At 38.1% G+C, this 25,469-nt stretch overlaps 1 protein-coding gene and 1 non-coding gene across 2 annotated transcripts in view; both read left to right on the top strand.

Moving 5' to 3' along the window:
- Positions 1-10,371, top strand: part of NSD2 (nuclear receptor binding SET domain protein 2) — a 77,527-nt gene extending 67,156 nt beyond the window's left edge. Inside the window, exons 18-21 of the mRNA XM_044680212.1 lie at positions 1,813-1,954; positions 3,105-3,211; positions 4,571-4,775; positions 9,971-10,371. Coding sequence (XP_044536147.1) covers positions 1,813-1,954; positions 3,105-3,211; positions 4,571-4,775; positions 9,971-10,242 — 726 coding nt within the window. The 3' untranslated portion in view covers positions 10,243-10,371. The remainder of the gene's footprint in view (positions 1-1,812; positions 1,955-3,104; positions 3,212-4,570; positions 4,776-9,970) is intronic.
- On the top strand, positions 1,588-1,712 carry LOC123253171. Its single transcript, XR_006506559.1, has one exon.
- Positions 10,372-25,469: the final 15,098 nt, after the last annotated feature.

The following is a 25,469-nucleotide window of genomic DNA, read 5'->3' as shown; positions in this document are numbered from 1 at the left end:
AACAGAGGGAAGGTATTGGAATTAAAAAGCAACTAAGAAAGGCTTCTTATAGAAGGTGGGATTTTAGCTGGAATTTCAGGGAAACCAGAAGTTGAGAGATGAAGAAAAAGAAATATTTTAGGAAAAGGGAACAGCCAGTGATAATATTTGGGGTCTGGAGAATGTTGTACCTTGTTTGAGGAACAACTAGGAGGCCATTGTGACTATATTGTTGGGGCAGGAGATAGGGCTGGTAGAGGGATAAATGTGAAACAACCCGAAGTTGAAACCACATAATTACATATGCAATGATGAAATACAGGAAGATTTTCTAATAAATACAGGAATAAAGCAAGAATAACATAATTCTAGAAATGCTAACAGTAGCAACAAGCTGAGGAAAAGACACAGAGTAAAGTATAAACTATATTTCCTGAAAACATGACAATTTATTTAGAAAATGCTAGAGAGGGGGCAGCTGGATTGAGAGCTAGGCCTAGAGATGAGAGGTTCTAGATTCAAATCTGGCCTCAGACCCTGGGCAAGTCACTTAACTCCCATCGTCTAGCCCTTTCTGCTCTGCTGCCTTGAAACCTAGTATTGATCCTAAGACAGAAGGTAAGTGTTTAAAAGAAAAGAAAATTCTAGACAATCAAGAAAGAAGCTGAGACTGTAGTCTTCAATAACAGCAAGATATAAAGCAAACCTAAGAAATAACATCTATTTTTTAATTTTTAAATTTCTGTTGAACAATGAGCAAAATTCAGAAGGTCATAATAAGGAATGTCCTATTTCCAAATAACTACAAAATACATATAATGTCTGGGAGTTAATTGCCAAGAGCGGTCAAGGCTTGTATAGATATAAGGAATAACATAACTAGAGGAATGATTTAATGATTGTGGCTGGGCCATGCCAATAATAAAAATGTCAATACTACCTAAATTTGTTTACAAGTCTAATATTATGTCAGTCAAGCTACCAAAATATATTTAACTAAGCAAAATTAATCTGGAGAAGCAAAATATCTAGACTCTTAAGGGAACTAATGAAATAGGAACTAAATGGAAGTAGCACTATTAGATGTCAAATTATGCTACATTCAATAATCAAATCAGTTTAGTTCTGAATAGACTAAATAGAATCAGAAGAAATTGGGCTCAATAAAATGCAGGACATTTACCCAGAGAAGCTATTTCATAACTGTTGGTAAACTGGAAATTGGCTTGATAGAAATTAGCTTGATACTAACAACTTTACTACAAAGCTAAAAATGAGCATGTGATGTGACTATGTTAAAAGTGATACCACAAAAAATAAAACAGGTAACAAATTATGGTTTTGGCATCGGTACTTTGTTGAAGTGGATTAGATTGACTTTTTAATTTTGCTGTGTAATTTCTCTTTTTTTTTTTTTTTTTATCTTTATTTTATTGTGTAATTTCTCTTGTTCTCATAATTTGATAATGATTTTTAATTTTTGTTCTAATAAATCAATGGTCTTACTATAAACACAGATAAATCTTGTGTGGGCTAATGATAATGGGACTTAATGCAAGGTTGATAGTGATTGTGTTTTTAAAATACTTAGTTCTGTTTGTTTTAACAGTGCTCACTAAAACGTCGTCCCTTCCATGTGGTTGTGACAGTTAATAAGTGAGCTATATAATTAGTATTGGATTGGGGGTGTCATATACCAGCTCATATGATACACCACAGTTTTCAGTACAACAAGTAAGATTTGCCTGCACTTTTCATTTCCCTTAAGGAAAAAGAGAGCTTTTCAAAATTTTACCTAACATTTTTCTTAAAATTGATAATTCTAACTTGTAGGACCGGATAATTGATGCTGGTCCCAAAGGAAACTATTCTCGATTCATGAACCACAGCTGCCAGCCAAATTGTGAGACTCTAAAATGGACGGTCAATGGAGACACACGTGTGGGATTGTTTGCTGTGTGTGATATTCCTGCAGGTATGTTGGGTTTCAGTGAAAGATCTCATTGCCCACATTTGTGAAGAAACCCAAGGAAATTCAAGTCCAACAATTTGCCATTTTTATTATTATTTTTTTATTTTTATAAAATCCTTACATTCCATCTTGGAATCAATACTGTGTATTGGTTCCAAGGCAGAAGAGTTAGGACTGGGCAATGGGTGTTAAGTGACTTGCCCAGGGTCACACAACTAGGAAGTGTTTGAGTCCTGATTTGAACCTAGGATCTCCATCTCTAGGTCTGGCTCTCAATCTACTGAGTCACCTAGCTGCCTCCAATTTACCATTTTTAAAGTACTTGCTATCCCTAGGCAATTCTCCTGACCTCTATCAGCTCTAGTTTCCTCATCTGTAAAATGGAGATAATAATAGTAATCTATCCTCCAAAGTTGTTGTGAAGATCAAATAAGATAACATGTTAAACACTCTGCAAATTTTAAGGCACTATCTAAATGTTAGCTATTATTATTAATTACACAGTTTAGTTCAGTTCTTGAAGTTCCTGGAGCTCATAGTTTTAGAAGAGGGATAAAATATACCCTGTTATGGTGAAAAACAATGTAATATAAAGCCCAATTTGGAAGAATCAGCCAAGTTCATTTACTAATAGGAGAAATCAAAAGACTTCATGGATGATATGGCATTTGATTTGTGATTTTAAAGGGAGATAGCTTAGGAGACAGCATGAACCAATATACAGGATATGACTAGACATGCCAAGAGTACAGATTGTGTGGTAAGGTAAAACCTTGAAAGGTGGGATGTGCCAAATTGTGGCTGGTATTGAACATTAGGCAAAGGAATTTCAACATACAGTAAATTGCTGTCCACTCTCCTCCTTTATATGAGACTGTGTAGTTTCTACAAATAAGATTAAGAAAAATAGGCTAGTATATTCCCCAACATTTCCTCAGTTTTGTTTCAGCACTTAAGTTACTTTATTGTAAAGGATTTTATTTTTCTTAATCTTTTTAATAATTTAAGTAAACAAATTTGGAGATTCATGGTATTAAGTATATTTAAATGTGCACATTTAAACTATAGAATGTAATATGTGGTTATAATACAGAACATTTTCCTCCTGTTTAAAGAAGATAAACTTTTTATGCTAATGAGTTTCTTTTCCCAGGGACAGAGCTGACTTTTAATTACAACCTTGATTGTCTGGGCAATGAAAAAACTGTCTGTCGATGTGGTGCCTCTAACTGTAGTGGATTCCTTGGTGATAGACCAAAGGTATAACCATAATTTAAGTAAACTTTTTATTTTTATTTAAAATAAGAGCAATTAAATTGCATAGCAAGTTGTGTGTCAAGATAAATCTTAATGCATACTGGGAGGTACATGTTATATGGTACAGGTTAACATATGAGTTTTATTTTCTGCAAAGGAATAGGCCTCAATAAATAGTGGCATTTAAAAAGCTGGTCTAAGGTTAGTTTTAAAGAGAACTTTTAAAAATTGACAGTCTCTTCATTTTATAATTTACATGGCTGGAATAGGGAGGATTTACAATTCGTATTTCTAAATTGGACAAATTTGGAAATAGAGGCAAAGGTGTGTAGAACGAAACAATGAAAGATACCTAATTTTTTCCCTACAGGTTTTTGACTTGTAATATTTTTTTGTTGCTTAAGTAAAGGTCATGTAGAGTTAATCAGTTAGCAATGTCCTTTCCTTCCTTGCCCAAGAATATATATTATTGTTGGGTCTGGCAAGGTTTAAAAAACCATTTTGCCCTAGCTAAAGCTATTCTGCATTACCGTCTAAAAGGCAAGAGTAAGGAACCTCTGACCTTAGAGCTCAGTTTCAGCTCTTTATACAGTGTCACTTGGTTTTTAGAGTAATGTTACTCAAATTACTAATGCAGCAGCCCAAAGCTGATGTCCTTAAATTATGTTCCCTGTTTTTTATTTTAGAAGTGAGTATAACATTTTATATTTTTGTGTATTGTAAAAAGGAGAGTGGGATTGATAATGGAGAAATAAAGTACTAATGTAAATTATATTTATATGTGACCTTTCAGTGATTAAATAGGGAGACCTGGCTTTTGAGTCTAGTCTGACTAAGGGCAAATCATATCAAACTCTGTTCCTACATTTCCTTTATGTGGTTGAGAGGAAAACACTTTTTGAACCATGAAATGAATTTTTTATTAGATTATCCTCAATGTGAGAAAAAAATTCCTTCACTGTTTTCTATATATAATTTGATAATACCTTTGTGACAAGAGAGTATCTCATTTGTTCTTATATATGCTGTTTTTCAGTTTAATTGTTCATCTTGTTTGTTAATATTAAGATAAACAGCCTAAGATGAACATGTTTTATGTAAGATACTTTATTTTTTCAAGTTGATTTAGTAGCAAACGTTTAAAAAATTTCCTTCCATTTAGATTTATCCTAGTTTCTTTCATGTCAAAAAAGAATTTTCTGAAATTCCTTGTTTTTGTAACTGAAGAGATTTTTAATTAAAGAGATTTTGAAACTCTTAAATTATCAACACTTCTTCTAACCTACTAGGGTGGTGGTTTTTTTTTTTTGTTTTTGTTTTTCAATTTTTCTGCAAGTAAACACAATTTCTTATTTACCCTAGAACTCAGCTGCTCTTTCTTCAGAGGAAAAGGGCAAAAAGACCAAGAAAAAAACAAGGAGACGTAGAACAAAAGGTGAAGGAAAGAAAGAATCTGAAGATGATTGTTTCCGTTGTGGTGATGGAGGTCAGCTGGTACTATGTGATCGGAAATGTTGTACTAAAGCTTATCATCTGTCTTGTCTAGATTTGGTTAAACGTCCTTTTGGTAAGTTAAATTATAACTGGATTCCCACACAAGTTGTTGTCTTTTTAGAATGTTTTCTAAATAACAAATTTATATGCTTTCAGATAGTACTACCTTGACTTGTTTAACTTTGATCTTAATTTCAACAGATTGCAAATACATCATTATTCACAGATAAGGATAATGAAAAGGACCTTGGCTTACAAATACTCCTTGACTCTCAAATCACTGCTTTTAACCAGTTAAACATTTATTTTCGTTTAGTTACAATAATATTTTAAATACCTAATTTCTTCCATCTTTTCTTTTCTAGCACTTTGAGTAGTTTTGATATTTCCATAGTCAAGCAGTGATTCTTTGCAATTATGGAATCTCAAGAGTTGAAGGAATGTCCTAAATAATCTAATTCAGCTTTACTCTGAAGAATCAGCTCTCTCTCTAATCTTCCAACTAGGTGGTCATTCAGAAGGCTCTGCTTAAAGACTTCAAACAATGATGACCATACAAAGGCGAGATTTCTGCCTGCTAATATGGCAAGTTACTCTTTATATTGGGATGAAGTCTAGTGATTTATACTCATCAGTCCTGGCTCTGCTTTCCCAGCCCCCACAAAATAACAATAATCCTTTTTTCTACAAGGAATATCTTTTGTCCTTTGGCCATCTCACCTCTTGATGAAGTCTGCTTTAAGTTATTAGGCATCCTGACTCCTTTCATCCAATATACATGTGACATAGTTTTGAATCTTCTTGTCACATTCTTTTCCTATACTCCATCTTGTCCAGATCCATTCTACGCAACATTTTCAAAACTGAACATAGAATTCTAGTTGTTTAATCATGAAGGAAAATGGCAGAATTCTTACATCCTAGGTTCCCGGCATTTGACTTCTATTGTTTTAACTTTTTAAGCAGCTACATCTCATTATCAGTTTACATTCATCATAGAGGTCATAACTCCCTGGTACTTTTCATGAAACTTCTCTAGTTGTGTCTTCCTTCTATTCTTGGAGAACTAATTATTTGAACCCAAGTTCAAGAATTCATAGACCTGTTAGATGGTATCATATTAGAGTCTGCCTATTATGCCAGCCTGTTGAGATCTTTTTTCATTCTGAATTTTGTCCTTAGTAATATTATATACTCTGCCTCCTACTTTTGTGTCATATTACTTCTTTGAGAAACAGTCCTTCTTTTTTGGATCATGATCATTGCTTAAAAATATTAAACAGAACAAGATGAAATCAAAGTCACAAGAAACCTACTTCAGGGTGACATCTATCAGTTAGCACTCACTGTAGTGTTCCACACTTTATGAATCTGCTGTTACTCTCTGATTCTCATTTCTTCACCTGGTCCACAAAGATTCTCCCAGAGATAAGGCCATTGAAACTTGGGTATGTTTATCTAGTGCATTCTCCAGAACTTAAGGTTGGTTTGATATAACCTTAAATAAAGAATCCGTGCCAGCTGTGGGCCTTGTGGCACAGGGAAAAAAGCCCTGAACATGGAGTCCTAGGACACGAGTTTGAATCCCAATTATGTCATCTTAGGCAAATCTAGTCTTTCCAAATCTCTACTTCTTTGATAAAAAAAAGGGAATTTGGACTCCCTGCCTCCTAACTAATTCCTCATCTCTCCAGCCCTCCTTCTGCTCATTATAACTCTTTCTCACTTTTATGCAGAGATTTAAGGTGGAAAACTCACCAAAATCCTGCAAAGTGAATTTGTTGTACCCATTTTACAAGTTCTGAAAAGTTAAGTGATTTGCCTGAGGGCCATAGTTTTTTATCTAGTCTATGCTGCCTTCTGTAAGGATTGTAGTTTTACTTTATTAACAATAAGAAATCACTACTTTTGTAAATATTCAGTCTCAAAATGTTATAGCTTATAATTTGGGGCTCCCTCCAGTGACTAAGAGGGCCCTCCCATCCCATGTGTCCCATCCCAGTGGTCCCATTCAATATAATGCTGGAAATCTTCATACTTTCCACAGATTAGTACATCTTTTTTTTTTTTTTTGGTCATGAAAGATGCCACCATCTCATGTTCTTTGGAATTCATTGGTTATATGTTACATGCTTCTTACATCCGCCACATACCTTTCTTTTGCTCCCTGTGTAATACTCATCTTTAGCTATTCAAATGAAGTTGTTGTTCAAAGTATCCATGTCAAAAAGCAACATTGTTCAAAAAAAACTTATTGGAAGAAATGGGCCTTTTATATGAGAAACTTTGGGGTCAGTAAAAATGTCTTGTATCCCCCCCCACCCAAAGTAATCCCACTCCTCCCCTTCTGTCAGCTCAGCTTATTGTCAACCAATATAGCCTGCCCCAGATCTACATACTTTGGGAAAAGTTCTATAAGGTGTACATTCAGAAGCATCTTAAAATCTGGGCAGTAGATATCTTTTGTCTGTTCAGTCTCTCCTGTATGGATCATCAGGCCAAATTACTTTGCATCTGTACATCTTTGTTCCTTTGTCTAGTAGTTATTTCTAGAGGTTATTGAAAAGTTATTACTGCTTCTTTCAGGGAATCTTGAATGATCTTCAATTCTGTTGTCTGTTTCCTACTTTTTATTTTTAGTAGCTTATTCAACCATATCAGTATTAAATCTTCTTAATTGTATGCCATAACTTTTTCTCATTACTATTCTTTTTCCTTGTTTATTATTGATTCTGATCTTAACTCTGATGAGTCACTGTGCTGATCGTACACAGACAGCTGACTTGGGGATAAATCCCACATCACCGAGAATTCTTCCTGTCTGTTGGAATGTAGTCAATTTTTTTTTTTTTTATGAAGTTGGAGGGAGGTGTTACCCAGGGTACACTTGAACCAGCTCACAGCCTAGCAAGATTCACCTTTTTGCTATATTTTTAGTGTGAACATTTAATGCCTCTGTAATCACCAAATATAACAAATTGAGACTTGATTTGTTTTAGGGGTTTTTTATAATTAAGAAAGTGATGGAGAAGATGTTACTAATAGAGATTAAACTTAGGTATGTTTTTTGAGAGCCCATTGTTAAACATTTACCGGCACACATCTGCTCTAGAGAAAGCTCTGGCATCAGTGGTTAGTTATATATATATATTTTGTTCAGTTTGACTTTTTCAAGTCTGACTTTTAATGACCCCATTTAAGGTTTTCTTGGCAAAGATTTGAGAGTGGTTTGCCATTTCCTTCTCCAGTTCATTTGACAAATGCAGAAACTGGAGCAGGCAATGTTCCATGACTTGTCCAGGGTCACACAGCTAGTAAGTGTTTGAATCTGCATTTGAACTTGGGTCTTCCAGATTCTAGGCCTACTGCTTTATCTACCACCTAACTGCCTGTGTTTGAGTCCTACACATTTCTATAATGTTATGCCTCTTCTAAAATTATTTTCAGGCACAGGGCTGCTTTTCATTTTATCTTTGGTTCCTCAGTTATCACCCTGCCTTATTGATAAGAAATGCTTAATAAAAGTGATTGAATTTAATGGAAAGAGTTAAAAATAGATCCTTTCCTGGGAATCAGTATCATGCAGTTATTATCCCTCTATGGGTTAAAAGTTCTATTTTCACCACTAGATGGCATTATTGAATCTTCAGGCAAAATTTTGGCTTAAAAGTCAGAAAGCCACAAACTTCTGTGTGAAAATGGAAATTCAAACCTTGTTTTTAGACAACATTCAGACTAAGTAGATTGTCAAAGCGGTACAAAAATGTGTATTTGATCCTATATGGGTTTTGTGAGTACTTAAAGAATCTTTTCATTACACTAAGTTTTATTTTGGGGATATTTATTGATAGCAGAATCTGAGCTACAAAGAAACTTTCATCTATTCTGTCAAGTCCATTCATGAACAGAAATACTAATTATAATACCTCCAACAAAGTGTTCATTTAGCCTCTGCTTAAAGACTTACAGTTATAGGGAACTGGCTGCCTTGCCATTTCTTCCTCTCCACCTCTCCCAAAGCCCGCGGGGGGCTCCCCTCCCCTGCATTAAAATGTCTTAGTTAATCAGTTAGCTGTTTAAAAGAATAAGATGTTAGGGGCAGCTAGGTGAGACACAGGCAGACAGACCTAGAGAAAGGATGTCCTGGGTTCAAATCTGCCCTCAGACACTTCCTAGTTGTGTGACTCTGGATAAGTCACTTAACCCCCATTGCCTAGTCCTATTGCTCTTCTGTCTGGGAATTGATACTTAGTATTCATTCTAAGACAAAAGAGTTAAAAAATATTACTATGATACTATTACTATCATAGATAATCATTCTCTTTTTTTAAATGTCTTCATAACAAAATTAGATAAAGACATAGCCATTTGTTAGAAAATTTCAACTTGATCTCTGATCCTTCTTAAATTCTAACTCCATAATTTTGTGAACTCCAGCTTTTTCTTCTAAGCATTCCTTTAATCAAAGCTGTTATTTAAGAAAAATTTGCTTTCTATGATTATTTTTAAGAAAACCTACTATTTTACACCACCATGCTGGTTTAATACACGTGACATACTGAATTCTAGCTCTCAGTGAGGGCAAGAAATGGATAAAATTTGGAAAGATGCAGATAATCAGGGAGGCATGTAATGAACATTTCTAACTCATAAGGAATGATTAGAGGCATAGACGGAGCTCTGTTCAGAAATGTTTTCTACTCATATCATAGAAATAGTGTCATTGTGGAGCATATTAAAAATGCAAGTAACCAAAAGCCAACTTTTTCATCACGGATAAAGAACCCTTTGGAAGATTTGAGCTCAGGCCCCACCACAACATGGACTGGTTTATTACCTTGTTCAAATTATGTAATTTCTCAGTGCCTTTACACAACTCGGTGACAATCAATGGGGTGGTACCTTTGTGCCTCTATCATTAATATTATGACTCTTTATTCAAGGATCCTTGTGAAGTTTGTGATTTTTTTAAAAGCCATTTTGTTTTTATTGATTAGTGCTACTCCAAAGCTCTTCCAATTGTTACCTACCCTGTCTTTTGAATTTTAAGTGATTTGAAAGAATAATGGGGAAGCTTTCATATCTGTGGGATTTAATGACTGTGATTGGTGTAAATAATAGGAGGCAATTTCAGGCATCTTAAAACTAATTTGTTCTGCCCCAGATAGTGTCAATATGTAGGCCAGTCTAAACCACTGACATTTTATGTCAGAGGATTTTTTAAAATTCTAACATTGATGAATATTAATGTTTCATCTTTGATTTCAGGGAAATGGGAATGCCCTTGGCATCATTGTGATGTATGTGGCAAACCATCAGTTTCTTTTTGCCATTTCTGCCCAAATTCCTTTTGCAAGGAACACCAAGATGGGACAGTCTTCAGCACCACACAAGATGGACGGTTATGCTGCTCTGAACATGACTTTGGAGTGGAGTCTATTAGAAACCCAAAGACTGAGAAACCCTTCCCAGAACCAACCAAGTTGAAGCCCAAGAGAAAGAAAAGGAGGTGTTGGAGGAGAAAAACAGAGTGCAAATAGTGACAGACTTCAGGGGTTTTATGTGTTTGTGAGTGGTTTTTTTTTTGTTTGTTTTTAACTGCCAACACTATCTTGTAGATACAAGGGTCTATCTTGTGAATAGGGTCAACGAAGGACACAGTTTTACATATCTAATAAGTGTACAGGTTTCATTTGGGGGAAAGCATTTTTAAATCCACTGAGCCATCTCTAGCAGTTTCTGCTGTATCTGCACTGATAATGAATTGTGAGATACACAATTCAGAATTTTTCAGGACAAACAAAACTTATTACACAACATTACAGTTACACTTGAATTTCTAAGAATGTAATGGTTCCCTCCTGCATTTGGGGATAAAAAAAGGCATGATTGAAAAAATTGGATGCCTATTTTTCACTTCACTGAAAGGCATGTGGGGTGGAAAACCATATTTTCTAAAGAAGATACTTTTAGTGTTTAACAAAAAAATAACTTGACCTTTGCTCAGTGTCATTATTCAGAAGATACCACAGTAATGTCTGTTTCAAAGATTTTAACTTGGTTTCCTCTGAAACAGTGAGTTTGGTCATCTCTCCTTGCTCTTATAAAAACAGCAAACTGTAAAACTTTTTTTTAATGTGAAATATTTTCTCAGAAATGTATATCCCTTTATAAGGAGAGGAGCACCCTAGGATAGTGAGGGGGGGAATTTTAGAGGATTTTTTTCATATTCTTTTTTTTTCCTATTTATAGATTACAACTAAAATATAAGTAACACTTTAGTCTTCAGAGCTGTAAGAGTCTCAAACTTGGAACAACAACTTTTCCTAAAATGGCCACCTTGGTGAAAATCATTTCACCTCTCATGGGCATATCTTTTGAATGCACAGTCATCTTGTCATCATTCTTCACCATTTTGGGAAAACGCTTTATATGTTTTTTATTTGGTTTTTCTTTAATGATTTTTTATTTTGGCTTTTAATCTCAAAATATATATTTGCTAAGCCTCATTTCACAAATTATTACTAATTGAAATGTATGTTTATTGATGATATCCTGATTTTTCATTACAAAAAAAAAATGTGAACTTGACTATTATAGGGACATTAGACCTGCCATGTGTATGTTTCTATTTAGGCTAAAAGGTAAAATAAATAATTGAGGGAAAAAATGATTTTATGTACTGTTTCCTGCCCCATAGGTGTTTTGATATGAGGATGGGGCAGAGTTGCTAACAAGTTCTGACCTGTGCAATCATGATCCAACCCAGATGCCCCTAGTTTATGCCCATTTAATGTTTTATACGTACTAGCATAGTTTGCCTTAATAGTGCAGATCTGTTATGTAGCCCTTAAAAAAAATGAAGCATAGTCTATCATAAAAATGTATATTTTTTCAAAACTATTTTTTCAGGGTTTGAAAGATTTAGATTTTAGAATTATTGATGATTAAAGCTATTTCCATTACATGCAAATTTGTGGGTCTTTTTTCATTTAAAACTTGAATTGATACTGGTCTAAAATATGCCATTATCCAACATTATAATATTAAAGCATTTTGGGGGGTAGCTGAATAACTGTTTTGCTTTGATTGTGGATCACAATTTATAAACTTTGGGGAAGGCTAGCTTTACCCTTTTTCAGTTCTTTTCTCTATTTCAAGTTATGGTTTTGTAAGATGGGACAAATCTTACACTGATTTCCATTGTGAGGTGTTTTTTTTTTTTGGTTACTATTTTTTCAACAAAAGTGCCCAGCCCATGGTGTAATATTTGAGAGATAGTCCCTTTTTTAAAGGGGTTTTTTTTTCTGCTCTGAGAATTCATTCTGATATTTGGAAGTTTGAGGTATAAAAACTCCTAAGAGCTCAAAATTTATTTCATATCCTCCTTTTCCCCCTCACTCATTCTACCCAAGGTTATTTGGTGTAAAAGAAGGGAATTAGGAGCATCATGACAAGGGGGTATCAAGATGACTGAATGGGGAAGAGGAAAAGAAGAAAAAGTGAGCATCTCTAACAACTTTTTTTTTAAGAATGAAGGAAATACTGGAGAAGCAACTACTTTTTCTTTTAACATCCCCTGAGAATAAAATCCATCTTCAAAAGGAATTTATTAAAAAACTACTTTTGGTAATGATAGTTATAAAAATTGACACTGAAGTAAGGTGGATTTATTTTTTAAAATTCAATTTTACCGTATTCTTTGCTTTACTAGATTGTTATGTCTCACTGGTTATAAAAAGTAGAACATTGTAACTCTCCATTTTGTAACCAGGCAGGTTAACATCAGTTGCCACCTCATAGATGATTTTACCTGATACCCTGTGATTTCTCTGCAGAAACTGCCAACTGTTTTGAGAGGCAGACCATGGATAGATAGACCTAGTTATTCCCTAGTTGCTCATATCAGGCTGTTTTTTAAAGCTCTTTTTGTAGCATTAGCGGAGGTCATCAAAGTATGTAGGACATTTGCCCAAGCCCTGTAAATATTAACCTGCCTGGGGATATGTAGCCACTCTTAATAATTTTATTGAGCACTGAATGTTTAAAGAAAAATTGACTTCACTGTTGGTAACTGTGGTGCTGTTCCCTCACCCCACTGTTTCTGTCCCCAACTAAAATACATGTATGTGCCCCCAAGAGATTTGGGGGGCAGTTTTCCCTTAGTGACTTTAACATTCTACATGTTAATATTTTTAATTTCTAGAATTTATAACCGTTCAATGGAAAATTGTTACCTGGATAATTTGTTTTTTAGAAACAGCATCTTAGAAATGTTTGACACAGATGTAAGGATTTGTTCATGAAAATAATTTGCACCTTATCCCTTAGAACTAAAAAAGATGTTATAAACAAAAGAACCTTACCATTTTTCTCTGGTGTTCAAGCATCATGCAAAATACTGTTTACTAAAAAATCAAATGTGTCAAATGATAGAATAGCCAGGGCCTATTAACTTTAGAAGATAATAGTCAATTTTAAGAACTTCACAATGTATTGTTTTTAGACCTCTCTCCCTGTTGTGAAGATGGCTGGATGTTTTCTTAACAAAGTTTTGGTATGCTGTTCCCTCCTAATTAATGGGCAAGCTTTGAAACATAGTAAACTGTCAGCAGTATTTTTAACACTAAGACATATATTGTGTTGGCCTCATTTTAGTTTTTACAAATTCTTCTGTGATCTGGATTTGAAAGTCTAAAGAAGAATTTAAAAAAAAGAATTTTCTGCATTTTAATTTTTCATATGCTTATGTTTCAGAGTAAGGCCACAAATATTGACAAAATGAAACTTTTCTCTTTTTAATGAAAGAATGAGCCCTAGCGAAAGTTAGCTTTTTTTTATTTCAAAGTTATTGCTTAATTGGTTCTCAGAGTTTAGGGAACATTTATGGAGATTTTTTAAATGGCTGTCCAAAAATCAGCTTCCCTCTTTTCGGTGCTTCTATCTTTGAATTAATGAGGAGAAAAAATAACCTTGGGATATTGCTTTAATCTTTTGGCCCCAGGGATTGACAAAGGCCCTGAAGTTAGATTTTACAGATATAGAAAAGATTAACCAAACATCTTTAATCAGACTTGTTTTAAAACTAGTTCTCTATAAAGTAGCCAATCTCAATTCCAAACAAATGCTGTCTGTCTTAGGCCTTTGTAAGTAAGATATAGATGCTACTCTTAACTATTGTACAGATTACAACTCTTTAGCTAATGAATTCTACAGTTGGGACGTATGAGATTTGTGGGATAGTTGGGTCCCTTTGAACGTTTAATAAAATTGTCCAGTCCTCTTAAACAGTTGAATATAATAGGATACAGTTACATTTTTGCTTATATCCCAGTTACATTAAATGCTACTCTTTTCCTGAATGTTTAATCTATAATAATATTAAGAACTGCATGCTCAGGTTGGAGTTTGTGAAATTTTTTGAAGTATTTACCATGATGAGCCCAAGGTATATACATTTCCCCAACTTTCAGATTATATTATTTTCAGGAAATTAAATGAATGTTAATGCAAAAGACTTTGTATCAGTTGCCAAATATTTTCATCCTATGTGAAATGAAACCTGCATGGTACTATATGAATGTTGGGAAAAATATAGTCAGGTTTTTGTACAACCCATTTTGCTGAATGGTGTGTAAATTCTGCCCTGTTGAGATGTGAAATATGTTGTTAGGAACAACAAAAAAAGTTATGTTTTTGTTTGTTTACCTCTAAACAAGTTCCATTTACAGTAATGTCAGGTATTAGAAGGTTATATGAATGTTGGATGATGGCCCCAAATTTAATCTGTTAGCCTAGGAATAAATATTCCATTTGGGGGACATGCTGAAATGTAGAGTTTTTAAATTGCCTAACGTTGGGGAGGGAGGTGGGAGTGGGGATGGGGAGAAATGGAAGAATAGCTTTTAAAGGGGAAACTTGTGTTTGAGAAAAGTGTGTGATTATTTTTCTGTATAAAATGAAGAAGAGGTTTGTCTTTAACCTTTCCTACAGAAGTCTGTTTGATGTTTTTTAATTGTCTTTTGACTTTCTGTTACTTTTTATTAGGACTCAAATGCTACTGACTCAGTGTTTTTCATCCCAAGGATCCTGGTATTAATAACTAAATTAAAAATGTTGTAAGGAAACCTTTCCAAGGAAGTTTTGTCACTGTCAGTCAGTGCTTTAAAATCCAAATTAATTTGGAGAAAGCACCCTCAACCTGTACAGAATGCCCACATTTACAAGGGCAGATATAACTGGCCCTCCAAGAAGAATCACCTTTTGGGACAAAGGTCTTTCTTGTTGGGGCAAGTTGAAACTGAATGATGAAGGTCCCAGAAACTCCTCTCATTGTTGTGACTGTAGACTTAATCCTCAGTTTTCAAACTCTGCTCTAGGCCTGTTTCCAAAACGATCCCTTCATTTACCTTGTTTACTACAACAGATGTGGCAAAAATGAACCCTATTTTAAAGCTTGGTGCATGGCATTGTCAACACTGGCAGAGTTCTGTATTCCAGACATGCTCTGCACATGTTCCATAGACTCATACAGTGCCAATAATTATAACTTTTCTACTTGGGCTATTATATGTGGATTACTGTTTTATTTTGGAAAAATGTAATTTTATAGTCAATTTGGTTCAAGAAGTACTCATTAAAGGTGAAATGTTCACAATACCAAAGACCTAATTGGAATTGTTTTTATTACCATTTAATTCAGACTTTGTATTCTAGAAGTTTGAGCGTCCACTAAGGGGGCTTCAGCAAATTAAAAATTTTCTGAAATAGACCTTGCCAGGGAATAGAATTTCTCTATGTGGGCAAGAAACTCAGCAATAGTGCCCTCATCAGTGCTTAACAATGAATATATTATGAAGAACTTGGGGCTTAACTTATGAATATATTAAAAACAAATTTTGTCATAAAGTACTACAGTAAATCTTCCAGAAGTACAGATGTGGGGATGAGAGAGAAGCCGAACTAGTGTCCAGAGTTTTCTAGAGTTTGGAGCTGAAAAAAAGACCTTTAAGATCATCTAAATCCCTCACTTGAAGTTTAAATGGTAACCCAATTAGCCCAAGGTAACCCAAATAGTGTCTAGTAGAACCAAGTTTTGAACTCAGATTCTCTAGGCTTGAAGTGTATTGCTCTCTTTACTATACCAAATTGTCTGATTTAGTTTGTTTACTTTCCCATTTTTAATATTTTTCTGTAAAATTCTCAAATGTCTACGCTGCCTAAGTTCTAGAGCTTTCAAAGACAAAAATGAAACAATCCCTCTTTTTTTTTTTAATTATTTATTTTTAAGGTATTTTTCCATGGTTACATGATTCATGTTCTCTCTCTCCCCTCTTCCCTCCCCCCTCCCAGAGCTGGCAAGCAATTCCATTGGGTTATACATGTATTATCACTCAAAACAATCTCTCTTCTTACGGAGCTCACATTCTGTCAAGAGAGACAACATGTACATAAATATATATGGAATAAACACAAAATAAATTTAAGGTAACTAAAAATATTCAGCAGACAAGTAGGGCTTGAGGAGATGAGAAAAGGCTTTGTGTAAAAGATGGTGCTTAATTGGGATTGAAAGAAATGATGTGGGGTGAGCACGACCTGAAATAAGTTGGTGGCTGTCAGTAAAGAGAAAGAGTACCACCATAAATGTAAAAACGGGTCCCCAAAACTATAGTTACTGGGATAAATTCACAAAACTGCTGAGAAAACTAAAACATCATATACCAAAATTATCCCTAAATGGATATGCAACTTAGATATAGAAAAATCACATTACAAACAAATTAAAGGAACAAAAACATTTCTTTTTGGATCTGTGGATAAAGGAAAGAATTCTTGACCAAGGAATCATAAAATATAAAATAAATATTTTTGGTTACATAAAATTGTAGTTTTTATATCAAGACTAATGTAACTAAAATTAGAAGGAAATCATAATTGGCAAAAAAAAAAAAAGTCAAGCAAGTTTCATTGATAAAGGTTTCATTTCCAAAAGATGAAAGGAAGTTATTCAAATTTGTAGGAATTTGAGCCATTCTCCAGATGATAAATGGTTTGTGGAAATAATATTCAAACTATCAATAGCCATATTTTAAAAATGTTCAAATCACTAATAATTAGAAAAATGCACAATAAGGCAACTTGAGTTCCCTTTCAAACCCATCAGATTGACAAAAGTTTTTAGAAGGAAATGATAAATATTAGAGGGGCTGTAGGAAAATGGGTGCTTTCCAGTCATTCCGGAAAGCTATTTGAACTCGAAAGTCACTATTAGATCAAAGGAAGAGGATTAAAACAACAACCCTATTGCAACTTTTTTTTTTCTATATAGTGGGCAAACCTACTGGAAACTAAGAAGATGCCCATCAATTAGGTAATGACTAAGCAATGATACATGTAATAAATACTGTTATGCTATAAGAAAATTAATGAAAAGATTTGGCTTCAGAGAAGCCTGGAATTACATGAATTGATGCAGAGGAAAGTGGGCAGAACCAGGAAAGCAATCTACCAAAAAAGGAACAGTTTTTAGACTTGAGAACTAACCATGATTCCAGAAGACTAATAACTGACTGGTCCTTCTGACAGAATGGACTAGGAGGGGGGTGGGGAAGCAGCTGGGTGGTTCAGTGGATTGAGAGCCAGGCCTAGAAACAGGTCTTGAGTTCAGATCTGGTCTCAGACACTTCCTAGCTGTGTGACCCTGGGCAAGTCACTTAATACCCATCGCCTAGCTCTTACCATTCTTTTGCCTTGGAACCAATACACAGTATTGATAAAAAGTGAGGTTTTTTAAAAAAAGAAGTAGTAACGGGCTCAAGAAGCAGAATACAATGATATTTTTTGATGTGGCCAGTACAGGAATTGGTTTTGTTTCACTATATTTGATATTGGGGTTTTTCTTTTTTTTTTTTTTTCCCCAATGGGGCCAAAGTGGGGTGGAGGGAAAAGGATTAACAAACACCAGTTTTCTTTTCCTCCCACGTTGACACCCTCCAGTGAGAGAGAGATAAAACACATCCTTGGTAGTTGAAAAACATTTTATTTAACTTTTGAAAAGAATTAGGGATACCTCAAACGAAATAAGTTCAGAGGGGGATGGATTTTGTGGGGAAGCTACTGAGTTTAATTTTGCATATGTTGACTTTAGGATATCCCATTTGAAATGTCCAATTAGCAGCTTGTGCTGGGTCTGAGAGAGGGAAGCTGGACTTTAGATCTGTGAGTTATCTGTATAGAAGTGACAAACAAAATTGGAATTGAGGTCAAAGAAAAGGAAGTATAGAAAGAAAATAGGACCCAGGAATAGAGCCTAGGGGGAATACCGAATATGGAGATATGATATAGATGATAAGGAAACAGAGGAGTGATGAGGTAGGACTGTGTCATAGAATGTCAAATTTACTGCACCATGTCCAGAAGGATGAGGACTGAGCAGAGACCATTATATTTGGCCATTTAGAGATGGTAATTTTGGAGAGAGCACTTTCAGTTGAGTGATAATAGCATGAGGGCATGATAGGGACTGAGGAAGATTTTTTTTAAGAGTTGGGGAGACCTTGGCATATTTAAGGGTAGAGAAGGAACCAATAGCATGGGACAGATTAAAGATGGAAGTGGAAGGAATACTTTGACAGGGGAATCTTCTTGGAGACAGCAAGTGATGGGATCAGGAATGCATATAAAGTAAAGTTGACTTGGGCAAGTAGAAGGATCACCTTATCAGAGATGGGAGGAAAGGAGAAGAGGGAGCTCATGGCAGGCAGCCTCAGTTGGCCTTAGTAAAGCATCCACTACCTCTTTCATCTAGATGACCTCAAAGGCCCTGTGGTCATAGGAAAACCTATTAACGTCATTAAATAAGTTTGTCTAGACCAGTGATTCCCAAAGTGGGCGCCACCACCCCCTGGTGGGTGCTGTAGCGATCCAGGGGGGTGGTGATAGCCGCAGGTGCATTTATCTTTCCTATTAATTGCTATCAAAATTTTAAAAAAATTAATTTCCAGGGGGCTAAGTAATATTTTTTCTGGAAAGGGGGCGGTAGTCCAAAAAAGTTTGGGAACCACTGGTCTAGAATGTCACTAAGGTTATATATTGCTTATGTGTAAATAGAGTTCTTTCTCACTTTTTTTTTTATTAAAATGTCTTAAGCTCCTACATTCCAGGCACTGGGTGTGCTAAGTGCTGACCATAGTCATCCCTTAACAAAGAAAGAGGCCAAATAACAGTTCACATGTTTTAGGCAGTTCTGAAGTATTAGCCAAGGGCTTTCCTCCAAACAACCCAGTGAGATGGGGAATACAAGTGCTTTATTCCTGAGGAAATGGGCTTTAGAGGAAACAGGGCACACAATTAATAAATGATGGGACCCAATAAACCTATTTCACACGATTATACTAAGTGCTTGGTAAATCTTTAAAGCAAACCCTCACTTTCCACCTGGCTGCCCCCTAAAGTGTTTTGTTTTTTTAAAACTCTTACTTTGTCCTAGAATTAATACTATATCTTAGTTCTAAGGCAGCAGAGCAGTAAGGCCTAGGCAGTGGATGTTAAATGACTTGCCCAGGGTCACACAGCTCAGTGTTATAATAAACAGGGGCTACTGTTCTTGATTGAAAAAGTACTAGTGTGTCTCTTACATTGTGTTATATAAACTATCCTTTGGTAATTCTTTGAATTTCAATGTAGTATACAATTATTTCACATCTTTTTCTTCATCTTACTTGATATTCCCAATCCTGACAGGTAGGCACAGCATGTCTGCGAAATGAGAATAAAGCCCAGGTAGGAGCAGCGTCCTGGCTCCCCGCGGGGGGCCAGTTAATCTCAGAAGTCGGCCCTCCCCGCCGTCAGACTAACAGGCGGTGGGGGGGTACCCAAGGCCGCGGCAGCTCCCCAACATTGCAGTTGCTTTTTTTGCCATCCTGACAAGCACTGGCAGCCGCCCCTTCAGTCTAGAGGCCTTTTGGGTTGTGGGTGATCCTCCCCTGCTGGCCCCCGTGTGGGAGGGATCCCCAACAAGGCGGGATGGAAGAGGAGGAAAGCGAGGCTCGGAGGGAGCTCCCGACTCGGCCAGAGACCCCTCGAGGCATCGCTGGGCAAATGGCAGACGGATGGCTGCGTGCATGGATAGTCAGATGGACGGATGGACAGATAGCTGCAGGTACAGTGGAGCGAGTCCCTTAGAGGTAGACGTGTGTGCACGCACGTCTGTGAGGAGCTCCATGTACGGCACACGCGGGTCTATACCCCTATCTACGGTGTGTCTGCATAGGCGCGGGTACACTGCACACGCATGAACAAACAGGTCCTGTACCTAGAGCTGCATGTGTGCACACGTACAGGCCTGTGTCTGAATACACGTGTGTGAGCACGGACATGTATGTATTTCTATATACACGGGGGCGCACACACATGCCCGGGAAAGCCCAGAGGCTCTGCGGACGCTTCTAATCCTTCGCAGCTGAAGGAGAACGACCCGAACCCCGAACCCGGCCCCCCCCAGGCTCTCCTCCCCAGCCCTGCAGTAACCACCCGCTTTGTCTCCCCGTTTGTGTCTCCCGCAGTCAGAGGCCACGACCCAGAGGGCACCGCCAGGAGGGGGCGGCGTAATGGAGGGTCTAATCAGTGTTTGTGCTCCCTCCGTGCCAGGCTGCGCCGCCCGCGGGATGCCCACAGTGACCTCCACAAGCTCACCATCATGGTAGGTGACTCCCACCGGACGCCGCCTCCTGCGGGCCTTCCCGGCTTCTCCCCGCCCGCCCCGTGCCCGTCTCCCTACCAGCACCCAGCGGAGCCCCGGGCCGGAGTGGCCAGGCCGGGCTGGGCCTTCTGACGCGGCGGCCCCCGTTCCTGCGCCTTCTCTATCAGGCTGCCGGGAGCCCCCGAGCTCCCCCAGCCCAACCTCTGAGGTCGCTGAGGGCGACTCTTGATTTATGAATCTCTAATGATAGGTGCCAGGATTGATCCGGGGCTTTGGATATTCACAAAGCACTTACAAATATTTCATTTGACCCAACAATCCTAGAAAGTGGGTGCTTTGGGGACCCCCATTTTACACATAAGGAAACTGTCAGGCCAGACTTCAGCCGCTCCGGAGCATCCTCCCCCGGCCCCCCCCCAGTGTCCCGTGTCTGAGGCTGCACCTGCCCGGCACCCTTCACGCGGGCCCGGCACCCTTCACGCGGGCCCGGCACCCTTCACGCGGGCCCAGCACCCTTCACGCAGGCCTGGCACCCTTCACACCAACTGGCTACTTCATCGAAGGGTTTCCTGTGCTCAAAAACGTCCATTGTAGCTGAAGGAGAACCACCCGAACCCAGGCCGGTTCCTCATTTTTTTTTCTTACCAATAATGTAACCCATTTCCATACAGGTTTTCCCAAGTTATACCATCAAACTTCTCTCCCTCCCTCTCTTCCTACCCCCTTTCCAGTGCAGGCAGACAATTCGATCTGAATTAGATGTGTATTATGCAAACCTATTTCCATTCTGTTCCTTTTTGGAAGTGAATCATCCTATAAAACCCCAACCCCCAACCACAGACTCAAATAAACAATTAAAATATTGTGTGCTGCCATCCTTTGGAAGAGGTACTTGGCTTGATTCTGTTTCACATCATAAGACGGAATCAGGAATCATGAAAAGAAAATAAAGGGAAATGGATGCTGCCTTCATGCAAGGAAGACCTGAAATCCTCAGAGCTGTTCAGCTGTGGAATCTATCAGAAATAGGAGAGGGGGCAGCTGTGGGCCTCAGTGAATAGAGAGCCAGGACTCAGATGGGACGTCCTGGGTCCAAATTTGGCCTCCAACACTTCCCAGCTGTGTGACCCTGGGCAAGTCACTTGACCCCCATTGCTCTTCTGCCTTGGGACCAACCCATAGTTTTGATTCAAAGAAGTTGTAAAGGTTTTAAAAAAACAAACTGTAGGAAGGATCTCATCTTAGGGTGAGATGGAGACTGGGTGGCCTCTTGCCCTTCTAGCAGAGCATGATGCCAGCCACATAGGAGACACTCTCCAAATGCTTATTCCATTCCTTTTCCCTTCTCCTAGTTCAGAGATTCTTTCTTAGTAGCCTTAGGAGTGCCCAGACAGGGGCTTAAATGCCTCACGGCATGGCTCTGGCATTAACAGGGAAGAGAACTCGAGCTCAGATTTAACCAGCTTTCCAGAAGAAAGGCTGTCTGGAGATGTAAGTGCAGGCTCCGTCTAGAGGGCCCCGAGGGCTAGCCAAGCCCAGTTGAACCAGGTTCAAGTCTAGTTCTGATACTCCTTGTCCATGTGAACTTGGACAAATCCCTCTCAACATCTCGGAGCCTCAGGCCCCTTCTAAAACTGAAGAGATGTCCAGAGAAAACATCCTCTGCTGATGGGAGGGTTTTGTTTTTCTTTTTTGGGGGGTGGTGAGTGGAAGTAAAGAGGAACATGGGAGAGAAAATGTTATTTTAAAAAATGAAATTTAACTTTAAAAACATTTGTTGGATCAAATGATTTGAAAGCATGTTTGCGTCTCTCGTGGAGCTCATAAGCTGGTGCAACAGTTCTGACTTCATGGTCTCTGGACTCTTTTACAGTCTTGAAAATGACAGGATCTCAAAGAGCCTTGTTGAGATGCCCGTTGTGTCCCTCGTTCGCCCCTGGAGAGCAGAATCTGGTTGGGTTTTTTTGCCTTTCTCTCTCCAGAGCTCAGGGTAGTGCCTGGCACCCAGAAAGTGTTCAATATCTGGTTGTTGACAGATTGCCAGATCTCCCATAGCACTTTTCAGCTTTTGAATGTTCTTCCAGGATAACTATTTGTGTTTCTATCTTCTATTCCTTGAACATACAAAGAAAGGCAAAAGACCCTAGCCCATGCCCTCAAGGAGCTCACAATCTAATTTGGGAGACCACGGGCAAGTAAATATCGACAAACAAGCTGGAGATGGGCTAAGTAGGAAAAAATGGTCAGAAGGAAGGCATAGAATTAAGAGGGATTAGCCAAGGCTTCCTATAGAAGATGGGACTTTAGCTAGAACTTGGAAGCCGGATGAACCAGGAGGCAGAAAGGAGGAGAGGGAGAGCCAGTTAGACACTGGGCCGTGGCTTTAGGGAAGGCTTGGTGATGGAAGGGAATCCTGCCGCTGGAGGGTACACAAAGGAGGGACTGATGGGAGCCTGGAAGTGTGTTGGATATTGACCAGCAAGAGGTCGGGATGAGCTTTCTAGACAATGGACAATGGACAGAAGTGGGATGGGATGGATCTCTTTGGAGATTGGGAAAAGAGGCCATTGGATAGGATCAAAGAGATCCCTGGGTGGCCTGGACTAAGGTATTTCAGCAGCATGGCGGAGACAGAAGCCAGATTGGAAGGGGTTCCAGAGGGCAGAGGAAAGAGGGGCAAATACTGAGTGTAAACTTTGGATTCTCTACATAAAGGGGACATGAGGGATGGGATGGTGCCTTGAAGGGAAGGCAAATCAAAGGAAGGGGGGACATGAGTATATCCCTTTAACGCTAGTATCTTTCTAGGATGACCTCCAATTTATCTTGCATATATCTTATTAGCTGTTAACATGTTGTCTCTTCCCCCTTAGTGGGGGAACCCTTTTGGGGGAGGTGTCATGTTTTTGCCTTTCTTTCTGGCACATAGTAGATCCTTAATGCTTGTTGACTTCCTTTAACTTGACTAGTTCTAGGATTAGTCCGGTAACAATGGAAAGCTCATTGGACTAGGAGTCAGGAGACAGAGCTTGAACCCAAGTTACCACTTACTAGCTGTGTGATCATGGGAAACATCTCTGAGCTTCAGATGAGCTTTCCTCATCTGTAAAATGGGAAGACTGATTTTTGTACTGATGTATGGGGCTGTCATGAGGAAAATATTTTGTATGCCCCAAACAATTGTGACCCAGGAGTCAAGAGTATGAAAAGAAAGAAGCCCAGATAGAGCTAATGAACAACAGGGAGGTGTTGAATGGTAAAAACCAGGTTTGCTAAGAATGAGAGGCAGGGGTAGCTAGTCAGGATTGAGAGCCAGACCTAGAGACAGAAGGTCCTGGGTTCAAATGTGACCTCAGACACTTCCTTAGCTATGTGACCCTGGACAAGTCACTTAATCCCTATTGCTTAGCCTTTACCACTCTTCTGCCTTGGAACCAATACACAGTATTGGTTGTAAGATGGAAGGTAACGGTTAAAAAAAATGGAGGACACATAGAAGAATGGGAGGCTGATATCAGAGAGACTTGTAGAGTTCTTAAAAGGTAACAGAAGAGGGATCTTTACAGAATATCTAGTCCAGGATCCTAGCCTTCCCCACCTCACACTTCCTCCACAATCCCCACCTCATTTTACCAAGGAAAGAAGTGATTCCACAGTCGGGACCACCAAAAGGTTACATAATTAAAAGGTAGAAGAGCTGGTAACTCAGAGCTCACAACCTCAGAAAGTATCGACTCATCCAAACTATATACACATAGGAAGGCTTCTCTCCTCAGCTATGGTTGGTTATTCAGACGGCAATGGAAGACTGCCAGTAGAAGAGAACTTTCTAGCTCCAGAGGAAGTCCCTGCTACTTTTGATCAGTGGTAATTGTTAGGACATTCTTCCAACAAGCAGAAATCGACCTCATGGCTGTCCCCAATGGGTCCAGAAAGAATGCACCTAATCCTCCTTTTATATGCTAGCACTCAAGCACTTGAACCCAAGGATCATTCCTCCTTTTCACCTCTCCTCAAATCCCCCAAAGGCTCTCTTCAGTTCCTCCAAATCATCTTCCTGGAATATACTTTCAGCCCCTACCATCCCAGTCATGTTCCTCTGGATATCCTCCAACTGTCAGCGCTATTCCTAAAATGCAGCTCCAAAACAGGACATGACATTCGAAATAGAATCTAACCAGAACAGAGGCCTGGATTCCCCTGATTTGAACACCATGGTTCTCAATGCTCAGGTCTTTTATATTTGTCAGACTTTTGATTCATGTTGGGTTTGCAACTCAATAGGTCTTTTTTTCCACATGAATTCCTCCCTTTTGTGAAAATTGGGACATTCCTCCATTTCCTGTCCATTTCATTAGTTCCTACCAGTTTACCTAGACAGTCTTGTTGGAGCAGCTCCAGTGGTGAGAGTGGCCAAGATAGATGCCAAGCTATTGTGTTATTCTTGTGCCTGGGAAGCAGAGATAGAGGCTCAACCATAGTTCTGCTGAGTGGATTGAGAACTCATTGAATGGCTAGATCCAAAAAACAGTCATTTGTGCTCTTCTATCAGCTTGGAAGGGGCATTTTAGTAAAGAGCTCCAGGCTTTGGCTTAACTTTTGTTGCTTAACTTTTTTTTTTCCAGTGTCGAATAAAGGTATTAAGGTATGCAGATCACATAAAATTGGAAGCCATAGTTGTATAAGATCCGAATTTCCCCCACCCACAAATGTTTTTTTAAAAATGTTATTTGTTGTATTATTTGTCATAGCCCTTTAAGATGCCATTACATGTGTATTTCAATTTATTTTGCCAATTTCCAAATCTACGGCCATGTATTTTTGTCTCCAATTCTTTGCTATCACAAAAAATACTGCTATGAATATTTTGGTGTTTATGGAAATTTTCTTATCTTCCTTAAAGTATACACCTAGTAGAGGACTCTGGATCAAAAGGAGTGGATATTTTAGTCACTTTGCATAATTCCATATTGCTTCCCAAAATGCCAACCCAGAAATCTTTTTTTAATAGACATTTAAAAAAGATTTCTATTAATATTTTATTTTTAACTGAATTACACGAAA

This window comes from Gracilinanus agilis, chromosome 6 (assembly GCF_016433145.1).
Source record: "Gracilinanus agilis isolate LMUSP501 chromosome 6, AgileGrace, whole genome shotgun sequence".
Classification (NCBI taxonomy): domain Eukaryota; kingdom Metazoa; phylum Chordata; class Mammalia; order Didelphimorphia; family Didelphidae; genus Gracilinanus; species Gracilinanus agilis.
The sequence above is the reverse complement of the archived record's forward strand: the minus strand, read 5'-3'. Positions and strand labels throughout refer to the sequence as shown.